This window comes from Alligator mississippiensis, chromosome 5, assembly GCF_030867095.1.
Source record: "Alligator mississippiensis isolate rAllMis1 chromosome 5, rAllMis1, whole genome shotgun sequence".
In the NCBI taxonomy this organism is placed as follows: domain Eukaryota; kingdom Metazoa; phylum Chordata; order Crocodylia; family Alligatoridae; genus Alligator; species Alligator mississippiensis.
In genome coordinates, this window is record NC_081828.1 from 182,635,720 (window position 1) to 182,650,953 (window position 15,234).

Here is a 15,234-nt window from a genome sequence, read left to right on the forward strand (position 1 = left end):
CAGATGACTCTAGCCAGGCGTTTGCCTAGTTTCCTCTTAAAGACCTCTAAGGTAGGGGAGAGCACCACTTCCCTTGGAAACCCATTCCAGATACTGATAAACCTTGCCATAAATCATTTCTTCCTAATGTCTAATCTGAATCTGCTGTCCATCAGTTTGTACCCATTGTTTCGTTACTCCAAGGGGCACCTTGGTAAACAGAGTATCTCCTATTCCTTGCTGCCCCTCCCCACCCCACAACGAATTTGTAGATGGCCACCAGATCCCCTCTTAGTCTTTTCTTATGGAGGCTGAAGAGATCCAGGTCCCACAATCTCTCCTCATAGGACCTTTCCTTCAGGCCCCTAACCATATGAGTGGCCCTCCTCTGGACCCTCTCAAAGTTATCTACATCCCCTTTGAAGTGCAGCGCCCAAAACTGGATGCAGTACTCCAGCTGTGGCCTGACCAATGCCACATAGAAGGGAAGTATCACCTCCTTAGACCCGTTTGTGATGCACCTGTTAATGCATGATAGAGTGCAGTTAGCTCTATTGATCACTTTGTCACATTGTCGACTCATATTCGTCTTTGAGTCAACTGTGACTCCAACATCCTTTTCTGGTGCTGTGCTGCTTAGAAGGGCATCCCCCAATCTGTATGTGTCTTGGTGATTCCTTCTCCCTAGGTGCAGCACTGTACACTTATCTTTGTTGAACTGCATCCTATTTTGTTCTGCCCACCTTTCCAGCCTGTCCAAATCTGCCTGGATCCATTCTCTACCCGCCAATGTGTCTACCTTGCCCCATACTTTGGTGTCATCCATGAATTTGGACAGTGTACTCTGCACACCCTCTTCCAAATCACTCATAAACATATTGATCAGCACTGGCCTAGGTACCGAGCCCTGGGGGACACCACTTCTTTCCACATCAATACCGACCCATCCACCACCACTCACTGCGTGCGTCCCATTAGCCAATTCGCCACCCACCTGTCCATATAATCTTCTAAGTTACAGCTGCTTAGGTTTTTTTGTTCTTTTTTTTTTAAAGAATGGATTGTGACACTTTATCAAAGGCTTTTTAAAAATCCAAATATATGACATCCACCTCGACTCCTGCATCTAAGCAGTTTGTGACCTGGTCATAAAAAGAAACAAAATTAGTCAGGCAGGATCTGCCTACTATGAATCCATGTTGGTTGCCCTTCAGCATTATTTTTCCTGCTGGGGTCCTGCAGATGTAATCTTTAACAATTTTTTCAAAGGTTTTCCCAAGGATAGAGGTGAGGCTAACTTGTTTATACTTGCCCAGTTCCTCCCTCTTCCCCTTCTTGAAAATAGGGACCACATTGGCCCTTTTCCAATCCTCTGGGACCTGACCTGTCCTGAGTGCCACAAGTGCTCAAACAGTCTTGCCAGTGGCTCTGCTATGATGCTGGCTAATTCCCTCAGCACCCTTGGATGAAGATCATCTGGGCCTGCTGACTTGAATACATCAAGCCCCTCTAAGTGTCCCTTCACTAGGTTGGCACTAACTATCGGTGGGCCGGTGACCCTCTTATGCCTGTCTACAGTCCAATTTGGAGATATGCCTATATCCATGTTCAGGAATACTGATGCAAAGAACTCTTTGAAGAGCTCAGCTTTGTTCCTCCTATCTGTCACTAATTGCCCTAGCCTGCCCTGTAGTGGTCCTATGTTACCGTGCACCTTCTTTTTCCTCTCTATTATACCTAAAAAAGACTTCTTGTTGTCTTCAGTATTTAATATTTGTCTTTTCTAATTTTCCTTCTCCTTTCCATACTGCTTCTGCGTTATCCTGTCTGGTGCATCCTTCTCATGCTTTCTTTTTTTGGTTGGGGTCCCTTGGAGTTCTGCCAGTGCCTCTTCCTGCCCTCTTCTTTCCCTACACCATCGTTTTGTGTGATTTCCTTCACATATATCTTTTACTATCACTTTTATACACAACTCACAAATCTACTTCTCTATTCTGGAAGCATTTCCCTCCAAATTGAAAATATTTTACTTCTGATATCTTCTTAGACATGTCTCATTATCAAAACCTAATATAGTCAGAACCAAACCTGGAATCTCTTCCCTCAAAGCATTCAGTTTGCTTTACCTTCCTCTATCTTAGTAGATACAACTAATATCTAAGCTGTTGCTTAAACCCGTAATCTTTATTTTAACGCTCTTTTCATCAGCATGTCATGGTTATGGCTCTATCTTGCTGTTTCTCTATACAACCTTTCCTTGATCAGACCATTTCTTCTGGTCTATATTTGATAAAATACTTGTCCTAGTTCTGATCAAGAGCTTTGATAACTGTAATGTGCTCCTTTCTGGCCCTGATGTCTGTAGGCTTATTCCTATCAAGTCTATTCAAAATGCAACCATTATAATCATTTTTTTTTGACTTGCTGCTCTATAATTTCTTCTCTTTAAGCCTTTTCATTTTTCCCTACTCAACTGCATCAAATAAACTTCTTGTTATTATTTTCAAAGCCCTCAGTATGAGTACAGGCAGTCCTCAACTTATGACTTTTTGCAACGAATGGCACTTACGATCTTTATAAATTTACACACTATTTTGAGGTTCCGATGTGGGTTTCAACTTTATGGTGCTTGACACAGCTGCCTCCAGCTGGTAAGTCTGTTGTGGTGGGGGAGGGAAGGGGCATGGGGGCACAGATTGACACCCCTGCAGCAAGGGAAGGATTGGGGCTGGGGCTGGGATAGGGGCTGGAGCAAGCACTGCCCAGCTGGGGCAGGAGGGTGCAGAAAGGAGAGTATCCCACCGCTGTGTGATGTCTAACATCTGTGCAGGAGGTGCTTGTCTGGTGGCTCATCCGGTGGCTCTCACCGCTGCTCCCAGTGCCAGTCTGGGAGAGTAAGGGGGGATGTGTGTCCCCAAATCTGCGTGGAGTGGGCGGGGCTGGAACTGCACCAGGCAGTACTCTGGGCAGGTGGCAGAAGGCACTGGGAGTCGGGGCTATGCCCTCCCACCACTTGCACAACTGGGGCAGGGTGGGCGCTGGACAAGTGGCATGCAGTGGCAGGAGCTGCCTTGGCCTCCCAGCACCTCCAAGACAAGCCATGGCTTCATCCCCTCCTCCCCCCCCCCCCGGTTGGGTGAGCGGCGACAGCAGCAGGCCTTGGGGGAGGGGGGGGGGGTGCCCCCAGATCAGGGTGAGGCAGGTGGGGCTAGGGCTGCATTGGGCTGTGCTCCAGGCAGGCAGCACGAGTTATAGGGGGGCAACAACAAATTTTAGGGTGGCCACAGCCCTCCTATAGCCCTTGCTCCACTGTCTGTTCCACCCCAGTCTGGGAGCACATGCCCCTCCCCATGCCCTGCCACTGCCGCTGCTCACCCAGCCAGGGCAAAGGGGGTGCGGGACAAAGCCATAGCTCATCTAGGAGGTGTGGGGAGGCTGGGATGGCTCCCACTGCTGTGTTCCACTTATCCAAAGGCAGTGCAGTGGTTCTGTCTAGTTCCCGCCCTGCCCTGGCTGGGCAAGTGGTGGGAGGGCATAGTCCCCACTCCCAGCACCTTCCGCTGCCCACCTGGAGCACAGCATGTTGCAGACCCAGCCCCACCCACCCCACACAGATCTGGGGGAACACGCCTGCCCCCCATGCCATCCTGGACCAGTGGCAGGAGCAGCAGCAAAAGCTGCCAGATGAGCCACCAAACAAGCAGCTCCTGGACTGGTGGGGCACAGCAGTGGCAGCCACCACACTCCTTCCCTGCACCCCTCTTCCCTGACTGGGCAGCACTTGCCTCAGTCCCTGTCCCAGCCCCATCCACAATCCCTCTCTCACTGTAGGGGCGTTGATCTGTCCCCTGCCCCACACCCCTTCCCTCCCCTTTTCCCACCACAAGGGACTTACCAGCTAGATGCATCTGTGTTGAGCATCATAAAGGAACCAATCTCCCTTTTATAACATTGTTCCTATGGGAAAATTGGTTTTGGCTTATAACATTTCGACTTAAGACATGGTTTTCAGGAACCAATTACGTTGTGACTAACTGTACGTTGTCTTATTTTCCTATTCAACTTGCTATCAGAATGCAAGCTCAGCACCTACCTTAATTCCAATAATGCCAGCACAATTGTATGATGTTGTTGCCATTGAATGCAGGGCACAGAATTCAGTGACCTAAGGAGTCCTTTCCAATCCCTTCTCTTATGCTCTAGATTTCTACACGTTCTATGATACCACATTTTAAGACTGGGAAAAGCTCTGAGTCAAAGTATGCAAAGCTCCCCAGTTATCTTCATTTATATTTATAGAGTCATAGAACCATAGAAAGTTAGGGTTGGATGGGACCTCAGGAGGCCCAACCGCCTGCTCAAAGCAGGAGCATCCCCAACTAGATCATCCCAGCCAAAGTTTTGTCTAGCTGGGTATTGAAAATCTCCAAGGATGGAGATTCCACAACCTCTCCGGGTAACCTGTTCCAGTGTTTTACTACCCACCTAGTGAGAAAATTCTTCCTAATATCTAGCCTAAACTTCCCTTGCTGTCACTTGAGACCCTTGCTCCTTGTTCTGTCACCTGCCATCACTGAGAACTGTCTGGCTCCATCCTCTTTCAAACCACCCTTCAGGCAGGGGAAGGAAGCTATTAAATCCCCCCCAGTCTTCTTCTATAGACTAAAGCCCAGTTCCCCTAGTTTTCCCTCAGAAGTCATGTCCCTCAGCCCCCTCACCATTTTTGTTGCCCTCAGCTGGACTCTCTCCAATTTGTCCAGATCCTTCTATAGTGGGGGGCCCAAAACTGAACACAGTACTTTAGATGTGACCTCAACAGTGCTGAATAGAGGGGAATAATCACTTCCCTTGACCTTCTGGCAACCCTCCTACCAATGCAGCCCAGTATGCCATTAGCCTTCAAGGGCAAACAAGGGCCCTTGCAACAAGGGCAAACTGCGCTCATTCAACTTATTGTCCACTGTAACTTTTCTGCAGAGCTGCTGCCCAGCCAGTCAGCCTCCAGCCTGTACTAGTGCATGGGATTGTTGAATCCTAAGTACAGGACTTTGCACTTGGCCCTTGTTGAACCTCATGAGATTTCTTTTAGTCTAATCCTCCGATTTGTCTAGGTCACTCTGAATCCTAGTTCTACCCTCCAGCATATCTACTACCCCCCCCCCCCCCCCCCAGCTTGGTGTCTTCTGCAAACCTGCCGAGGGTACACTCTATGCCATCTTCCAGGTCATTGATGAAGACATTGAACAAAACCTGCCCCAGGACTGACCCCTGGGGCACTCCACTTGATACCAGCTGCCAACTAAACATCAAGCCATTGATTAGTACTCTCTAAGCCTGATGCTCCACCCAGTTTTCTATCCACCTTACAGTCCATTCATACAGCCCATACTTCCTAAGCTTACCTGAGAGAATGCTGTGGAAGACTGTATCAAAAGCCTTGCTAAAATCAAGGTACACCATATCCACTGGTCTTCCTGCATCCACAGAGCCAGTCACTTTATCATAAGAAGGCAATCAGAGTAGTCAGGCATGACTTGTCCCTGGTGAATCCATGCCAACTGTCCCTAATCACCATTTTCTCCTCCAAGTGCTTAGAAATGGATTCTTTGAGGACCTGCTTCATGATATTTCCAGGGACTGAGGTGAGGCTGACTGGTCTGTAGTTCCCTGGATCCTCCTCTTTCTCTTTCTTAAATATGGGAACTGTGTTTGCCCTTTTTCCCATCATCTGGGACCTCTCCTGATTGCCATGAGTTTTCAAATGATGGCCAATGGCTCTGCAGTCACATCACCAAACTCCCAGAGCACCTTTGGGTTCATCACATCCGGCCCCATGGACTTGTTCATGTTCAGCTTTTCTCCTACTCTTGCTACCAGCATACTTGTAGAAACCTTTCTTACTACCCTTCACATCCCTTGCTAGCTGCAACTCCAATTATGCTTTTGCTTTCCTGACTTCATCCCTGCATGCCCCCTATAAACATCTCTGCCCTAAACTTACCACCCGTTTAAAAACTTGATCTTCTGGCAATTTATGGATGGAGAAATCAAAGTAGAAGGCAATTAGCTTTAAGAGACCTTCCTTTCTTCTCTTCCTTCTCTGCCTTCCTTCTCTTCCTTCCCTTCCTTCCTCCTCTTTCTTCCCTCCCTTTCTTCCTTCCTTCCTACAGATATGGAGTCCATTGACTGCATAGGAGTTGTTTACATTTCTTATATAGTCATTATGGGAAAACTCAGGTTTCTAGCCTTCAATTGTGTGTGTGTGGTGGGTGAATGGCCAAGCTACACAAGGTCACTGCCAAGAAACTTAGAGAGTATCATAAGTAGATATGGTAGTTGCCAAGATATATAACATCCATGATCATTACCCAAGGAAGAAAGAGTGTTTGATGAATAACTGTTTAATAAATATTTTTTTCTCTCTCCCATTTGTAGTCACTTCATCTTACTTCACAAATTCAAACCAAAATGGTATTATAGAATTTCTGGCCAATCATGTTGATCCCTGATTACCCAAGTTTTAATAAAAACATGATGTTTAATTTCATAATACTGTAATCTCATAAAGCAACAGCAACTGAGGTATTCCTTCAGTAGTTATTCAAAGCAGTTGCATCGCTTGATGTCGAGAAGAAAACTGCATAGATACAAAGTTTACATGTTTGTTTTCCAGTCTTTTTCACAAACTGTGGTGCTTATTGGCAACTTATTTTCAGTGGGCCTTTAGAAGTCTCTTATTTCCATGTAATAAATAGTGGAGTTATTACTCACATTTAGTAAAAAAAATATTGTATGGCTTATGTGCTGCAGTGTTTCATTTTAATTTGATTGGCCAGCACTGAATCCTGGCATATGTAATTAGAGATAGTCAAAACTCAGTACTCCTAGTTGGTGAGATGTTTCAACATTTTGAAATATATTTTCTTGCCCACATCAGAATAGATACAAATGTTCTTGAACTTCCCAGTGAAATGAATGCAGGGGTTTAGGCTGTAGCCATGTTGGTCTAAGGATATAGGCAGACAAGGTTCCTTGGGTGAATTTGATATCTTTTATTAGACCAACCCAAATGGTTGGAAAATAGTTATTAAGCAAGCTTTTGGGTTCAAAAACCCTTCGTCAGGCTAAGAACGCTGCAGCAGTTGCTGCGTGCTCTTCCTGGATGGAATGAAAAGTAAAGACGCCAGGGGCTGGGCTGGGCTGGGGAGTCAGTTGCCAGGCAGACTGTAATGTATCAAAAATCCAATGTCTATGTTTAGTCCCCGATCTCTAGTATCCAGCAGGTTGATGAAATGGAGCTCATAGGCTCGTCTCTGGGAAGTGTTGTGTAAGTTTCCCTTGAGGATCAGGACTGAGAGATTGGAGAGAGAGTGGCCCTCCTGTGAGAAATGTGCCCCCACCGGTAATTGGGTGTTTCTGTCTTTGATGGATTTCCGGTGTACGTTCATTCTGGTGTGCAGTTGTTGTCTGGTCTCTCCTACATATCTTCCATCAGGGCATTTGGTGCATTGGATGAGGTATACTACATTTCTGGAGGTGCAGCTGTAAGATCCTGGGATGCTGATGGCTCTGTTGTGAGGTGTAGTAATAGTGGAGGTGGTGGAGATGTGGGGGCAGGTTTTGCATTTCTTGTCATGGCACGGTCTGGATCCTTTTGGTGTGTTCTGGGGCTGAGAAAGTTTGCTTCTTGTGATGAGGTTGGCGAGGTTCGGTGCTTGTCTGAAGGCTAGGATGGGTGGCTCTGGGAAGATCTTTTTAAAAATAGGGTCTTTTTCTAATATGGGTTGCAATTTTTTGAGGATTTTCCGTATAGGTTCAAGGGATGGGTGATAGGTCATAACCAGCTGTGTGCGATTTGTGGGTGTTTTTCTTCTGTACTGCAGCAGTTCTTCACGTGGTATCCAGGTGGCTCTTTCAAACATGCGATCTACCTCTCTGGAGGAGTGTCCTTCCTGGGTGAAAGCCTTTTTAAGATTGGTGAGGTGGTGATCCCGGGTGCTCTCTTCAGTACAGATGCAGTGGTATCTGAGGGCTTGGCTGTATATCACAGCTTTTTTGGTGTGTTTCGGGTGATTGCTGGTTTTGTGCAGATATGTGTGTTGGTCTGTGGGTTTCTTGTATACTGTGGTCTGTATTTTACCGTTCTGGATACTGATCATTGTGTCTAAAAAGGGGATGTTGGTGCTGGAGTATTCTAAAGAAAGTCGGATGGAGGGATGGTGACTGTTGAATTTCTGGTGGAACTCAATTAGAGATTCCTGGTTCTCAGTCCAAATGATGAAGATGTCATTGATATATCGTAAGTACAGCAAGGGTTTGATGGTGCAGTTCTTGAGGAAGTCTTCTTCCAGGTGGCTCATAAAAAGGTTGGCATACTGTGGGGCCATTTTAGTGCCCATAGCTGTTCCCATCGTCTGGAGGACCTATCACCCATCCCTTGAACCTGTACGGAAAATCCTCAAAAAATTGCAACCCATATTAGAAAAAGACCCTATTCTTAAAAAAATCTTCCCAGAGCCACCCATCCTAGCCTTCAGACAAGCACCGAACCTCGCCAACCTCATCACAAGAAGCAAACTTCCTCAGCCCCAGAACACACCAAAAGGATCCAGACCGTGCCATGACAAGAGATGCAAAACCTGCCCCCACATCTCCACAACCTCCACTATTACTACACCCCACAACAGAGCCATCAGCATCCCAGGATCTTACAGCTGCGCCTCCAGAAATGTAATATACCTCATCCAATGCACCAAATGCCCTGATGGAAGATATGTAGGAGAGACCAGACAACAACTGTGCACCAGAATGAACGCACACCGGAAATCCATCAAAGACAGAAACACCCAATTACCAGTGGGGGCACATTTCTCACAGGAGGGCCACTCTCTCTCCAATCTCTCAGTCCTGATCCTCAAGGGAAATTTACACAACACATCCCAGAGACGAGCCTATGAACTCCATTTCATCAACCTCCTGGATACTAGAGATCAGGGACTAAACATAGACATTGGATTTTTGATACATTACAATCTGCCTGGCAACTGACTCCCCAGCCCAGCCCCTGGCTTGTTTACTTTTCACTCCATCCAGGAAGAGCACACACCAACTGCTGCAGCGTCCTTAGCCTGACGAAGGGTTTTTGAACCCGAAAGCTTGCTTAATAACTATTCTCCAACCATTTGGGTTCGTCTAATAAAAGATATCAAATTCACCCAAGGAACCTTGTCTGCCAGTGAAATGAAAGCATTTATGATATGATAGAATATCAGTGTGATAACATGACGTGTTACACAGTGTTTAGCCATAATATAGTATGGCATATATTATGGATTGGTTGATATCCTGAGTTTATTTCATTTTTAAAATGAAGGTGAGCTGCTAATTTGTAGTTATTGAAACATCTTGTCATGTCTTGATATGCCTCTGACACTTTGAACAAGATTAGAGGAGTAGCAGTTATCAATATCCATGAAGTAGTTGGGAATCATTTTACTAAAATATTGAAAACAGCTGCTTCTCTAGTTAATATTTTGAGTTCTTATCTTTTCTTATTCAAAGAGTCAGGCAACTGAGGACTTGAATAGAAGCATCCTTTTGATTCTAATGCTTTTTAGAATTAAATAAATGAAAAAGATGAGGTAACAAGGAAGCATACTACAAGAATGGCACTTTATAATGAATAGATGCGATTGTCTCTTTGTGTGTAGTTACGCAGTCTTCATTATTCATTAAAGAATAGCACCTTACTTTTTATTTCTTCATTCAGTGCTGAAATACAATAACTTAAATATAGAAATTCATGTATCAGGAAATTTGTTTGTGGTCTTTTTTAATAATAGGTTGTTTTGAAAGTTGCTCAGAAGTTAAGAAAGCTATTTGAGCTAATAGCATCAAATTGAAGAGGAGAGTACAGGAAAGGAAGAGATACATAAAGAGTATTTCATATGTCTTTCCAAAATGTATATTGTAAGGACTTCAGGATATGTCCCCCAAACAATATGGTAATGGCTATAACCACTCCTAAATGATTTTCTCTACTACACAAACTGCATGCTTAAAAGCCATATATGCAAATATAATGTACAATTTGTAGAGAACATACAATTTGTATGGATAAGGTCTCTGTGAGGTTAAACCCCAAATATAATCTCATTTTAAAAGAAATTCAATTGATATCCAAATTATTTTGAAGATAGCTTAATCATAGCTGTCTTATAGATTTGAAAAATAGCTTTACAAACTTTTTTCATTAAAGTTGATTGAAAAAAATGCATAGCAGATGTAAAATTGTTTCTGCAGATTATCAAATGAATGTATTAATTGTAGTTTTAAGTCACATGATGATGGTGTTATAATTTGAAAAATGTCATGGGATCACAGAGAAAGAGAATGAGAGAAAGAGAATGGCTGAAAAAGCTTTCTATGAATACTATAAATGAGCAAATAGCACATAGTATCAGCAGTTCATGAGTGAACTTGCATCATTAATAATTGATATAACATCCCCATTTTTATGAAAATCTGGTGGAAAATTGGCAAAGATAGGTTCAGCAAGTCAGTTTTATATTATTGTAACAGATATACATGTATATTGTAACAGATATACATCATATCATGTTTCCAACATGATATGATGTGTGCCTCAGACCACAAGTTTTTACCAATAAATTTTAAATGCCTCAAAAAGAAACATATAATACCAGCTATCTTACTCAGAGGAAAACGGTAGAGAGACCTAGAGGCAAGCAGTCATCTAATCAAACAGTTTATACCTATATGCACAGCAAACCTAAAAAAGATTCAGCAATAGTCGTTTCAAGATGAAATACTTCAAACACCAAAGAAGACAAGGGAATCTTTTTTTTTCAACCTAGCTAGCATGTGGAAAAGTACAATAGTTGGCTGTACAAACTACCTGATACCTAGCAATAATATCATAATAATGCTGCTAGCAATAATATCAGAGCAACCAAAGGGACCAGAATAACATCTACTACTAAAGCTTTTCCATCCTTCAAGTGAATGAAATGAAAACTGGCAGAACCAGACTACAACGTGTGTAGAGGCACTCCATAGGTGCTAGCTGTTATACCTGGCTCCCCAAACTGCTTGATGCCAAAGATAATGCACTCTTCTTATGAATGAGAATAGCCTGAAAAATTTAGAGCCCACTGGTTTCCTGTCCCTTATCCTCAGATCCTTTTAATCTACATGCGGGAAACAAAGCAATTGTTTTTCAGCGATTCAAATCCTGCCCTGCATCCTGTTCACAGCAAATGGCATCACTTCATACTTATAACTAGTGAAATAAATGAAATATCAGCTAGCTTTGTGTGATTTACAATACAAATCAAACTGGATCATTTTAATGTTTCCAAAGTATAGAGAGTCAGGACATGGCCAACACTTCACATGGACTTATTGGCCCAAAAGGAGAAATTTGGAAGTCTACGTTCAATTTTAGTAGCTACAACCTAGCTGAAAAGGCAGTCTCATTAGTGTGGCCTGAGGATTCTATTTCCCAGCCTTGTGACTTTTTCATGGCAAGCAAAGACCATGGCAGATATTTAGGCAGTGTTTATGCTGTACTAGTAGTAGCTAAAATGGGTATTTTTAAGAAAAAATCTAATTTAGAAAAGTGTTTTGACATGGTGTAGTTCCTCTGGTACTTTGCTATACACAAGACTATTTGAGATATTCAGAATAGAAATGTTCTTTTATTGCCTTTTATAGTTGCTATTCTGTTTGTTTTACTTAACTCAGTAGGCCAAGACTCTCCAACTAGCAGCCCATGGATGACATATAGTCCATAGGCCCTGGCAGCCACCATTCCCTCTGATTCATGGCAGAGCAGGGGTTGGGGGTCCATGCATCTCTTGAGCCGCTCACAGACAGTGGGGCCACGCGCTGCCAGCAGAGGGTGGAGGCTATTGTGCACTGGCAGATCTCATGCAGGGAGTGGAGGCTGGGGGTTTGAATGCTGGCAGCAGATCCCATGGTGGGAGGGTGCATGATACCGGCAGGGGGCCGAAGGGCCACCTACCACTGGTGGAGCTTGTGTGTGTGGAAGAGGGATATGTGCAGTACAGGGGCTGCAGGGTGCCACCTTAGCCATGTGTGGTCCCATGGGCTACACACCAGTGCCTCCTGTGGCCCCCTGATACAGCATGGTTAGACAGCCCTGTACTAGACGTTTTGGCTTTGCCTTTTATTTTCTTATTGTGAAGTACATGAATTAGGCAACCTAATATATGTATTTGCATTCATGGTAAACAGACTATTCCTTGGGGAGTTGTTTTCTTGTCAATTCAAAGACTGCTTTATTAGAATTCAAAATTGTAACTGGTATGGGCTCTAGGGGGAAAAAACCCAAAAGTTAAGAATTTCCCCTTTAATGGGTCAGCTTCTGCTGAATTGCACCAGCATAAATCAGGGTATTCTGCTAACTCCAATGGAGTTACTCCTTATTTACAAACATAAATGAGAAGAGAATTGGTCCTTCGCAGACATATAGATCTAACTTGATAAGAAATTCTAACTTATAATTCCATGTTTCTTTATGGCTGCGGCTCTCAGCTGGAATCTCCTATTATCTTGCATTTTTCATGTAGCTCTGAATTTGTATCAAAGGCAGGCACTTCAAAGTCAGCTAGAGTGAAATTTCCTTTAACACTTAGATTTTGCTTAGCTGCCTGTAAATGTGTCATGAATGTCCCAATTAAATATACAGAGAGATGTCATTCAAGTGTCATTTTGGGAAATGATATAGGTTGTGACTAACTACAAAAGCAGAAGTAAAGTTTAGTGTTTTTTAATGTTTTTAGCCCCTTTGAATGTTTTGTGTATGTGTTGCAGTTATTAATTGCTTCTCTTATCTACCTCTTCCTCCTATCAAAAATTATATATATTTATAATGATTAATTGGTCAATGCCTTCCACACCAGAGTAAATAGAGTTAATTGACTTTGTTCTGGATTTACAGTGCAAATGAGATCTGATTCTGGATCAGCATTTTAAATTTAGGGATGAGGAACAATGTAGTTTGTGACAGATATATGACAAAAATAAGACAGTTTCCCAGCTATTCCAGATTTGCAGGGACCTTGCTGTTTTCCAGCTGTTTACCCTTGAAATGTAAAATGGGAATTTGACACAAACCAACAACAGTGTGATGTGAGCATCTGCGTAAAAGGCTGTTCATATGGAGCATGCCCAGTGATGTAAAAAGCCTGTTACCCCACCCCCATCCAATCTAGGAAGAGATGAAATGAACTTTGCACTTGCAAATGTCACTGAATACATTTTGCACAGGATTTTAAAAGGTTCTCCTATATAAGCACTATTTTTAACAGCCAAAAAAAAATCCAACACAGACATTTTCCTGTGCTCAGTCTGCTCAATTTAATGAGTTGAACCGTCTCTTACAAAATACCTGAAGTCTGGTTTATTTATTTTTTATTATGAGATCCTTTTTTCCCACTGGCATGGGAAAATTTAATCATTAGAATACTTCATAACAGGGAGACTGAAAGAGTGAAAGGCAGAGAGAAGAGAAGGAAGGAGCTTGCAGCAGAGTATGGATAGGAAAGGAGCTGTGATTCTGCAGTGCTCAGTGTGCACATGTTTTATGAGAGCCAGTGCCGGGCGCTGCAGCTGCGGACAATAACTGAGCTGTCTGGCTAATGAAGGCCACCTGGATCAGGCTTCTGAAAAGAGCCAAAGGAGGACGGCTGAAGAATTCTGATATCTGTGTAAGCCCTATGTTTTCATTGTTGGCATATATATGTGTGTATGTTACAGTGACGGGAAGAAAATTGCTTTCCTTCTGATTGAATTAGCAGAACCCCTTTTTTTTGATTGCAAGGAGAGACAGAAAAATCAGAGCTGTCATTATTTACAGAGCTGTTTTGGTATTGTGACTAGTTTAATTGCAGCAGGGCTTGGACATGTGTGGAGTGGAGACCTATTTTAGTTGGAACTTGATTTGTGGTCATTTACGTGTTTTTCCTGAAGGGCTGAAATTGATTTGAGCCATGTTTATTTCTGATGGGGAGAGTGTGTCAGGTGAAAAGGTGCCCTGAAATAAAAATGGAGGGCATGGATTAAATCTGTCTGCAGTGATATGGTGTAACGGTAATTGTAAATACGGAGTCTGAATTTTTCTATTGAATATGGTTTTTTTACTAGTAATAAAATGCTCTTGTTAAAGGTTTTGATTTTTATGGAGCTATCCTTGAAACTGGTATGTCCTTCAACCCTGCACTGCACCAGTCCTGTAACTCTGCACAGAAACTAGCTGTGCTTACTAAAAAGCATTCTTATCAGAATGGGGGGATATGGCAGGAAATAAAGCACCAAAGAGCCACCTGCCCTTTTGGATGATCTCCAAAGCAAAATAGCAACTTGCTCAATATTTTTTTTCCTGCTTCTCTCTTGTGTACAATTCTGTTTCTTGTAAAAGATTTTATCAAAGTATGCTCAAAGGCAAGCCAGAGGAACCTTTCTCATTTTTATTGCAAACACTGCAACACCTCGTAATATTATTTCTCCTTTTCCTGTTCAGGGTTCGGCGGACTCCTACACCAGCCGTCCATCTGATTCAGATGTATCTCTGGAGGAAGACAGGGAGGCAGTGCGGAGAGAGGCAGAGCGACAGGCCCAGGCACAGCTGGAAAAGGCGAAGGTAAGGCGCTTCTTCAGATACCGGGGGCATAAATATGTTCCTTTTTTAAAAGTTTGTTTCAGTCAGTTAGTTTTTAGAAATGCAGTACGTGATCTTGTGTAGATTTTTCAGCCGTCTTTACAAAATATTCTTATTAAAAAAAACCCGAAACAAAACGCTGAAGTAAGAATTTGCCACTGAAGACACTACAAACTGATTTGTATGTTTTGGAAGAACCAGGGTGCCTTGCAAACAGATCTGTACTAGATTTTGTATATAAACTCATTGACATGAATTGCCAGTAAATAATGAAAGATCTTGGAGTTAAAGTCAGCAGTAAGATTTTTGTTGGGGGAAGATTTGGTCCCATAATTCAAGTGTACCTACAAACCTAGAAATAAGATGTCAGATCTCCAAGTAATTACCCCTTGATGCAGGATTGTTCCCCACATGGTGTGTGCATGCGAAAAGTCTGTTTACAGAGATCAGTTTTTTTCAGATTATTTCACTGGTCTCATTTATACGTACTAATATAGGATCAGCTAGGATTTAGAAGTCCATGGTGAGGAATAAGTTTGAGAACCCTGTGA

The 15,234-nt window shown here is 43.1% G+C and overlaps 1 protein-coding gene across 7 annotated transcripts in view; it reads left to right on the forward strand.

Annotated features, from left to right (window-relative positions):
* Positions 1–15,234, forward strand: part of CACNB2 (calcium voltage-gated channel auxiliary subunit beta 2) — a 446,893-nt gene that overhangs the window by 300,644 nt on the left and 131,015 nt on the right. For 5 of the 7 annotated variants that reach the window (XM_059729059.1, XM_006271434.4, XM_006271433.4 and 2 more), the window contains one exon: positions 14,546–14,665. In XM_059729059.1, the coding sequence (XP_059585042.1) occupies positions 14,546–14,665 (120 nt within the window). Of the gene's footprint in view, positions 1–13,245; positions 13,734–14,545; positions 14,666–15,234 lie in introns of those variants that run through there. The other 2 variants (XM_059729060.1, XM_019497541.2) reach the window with 2 other exon arrangements.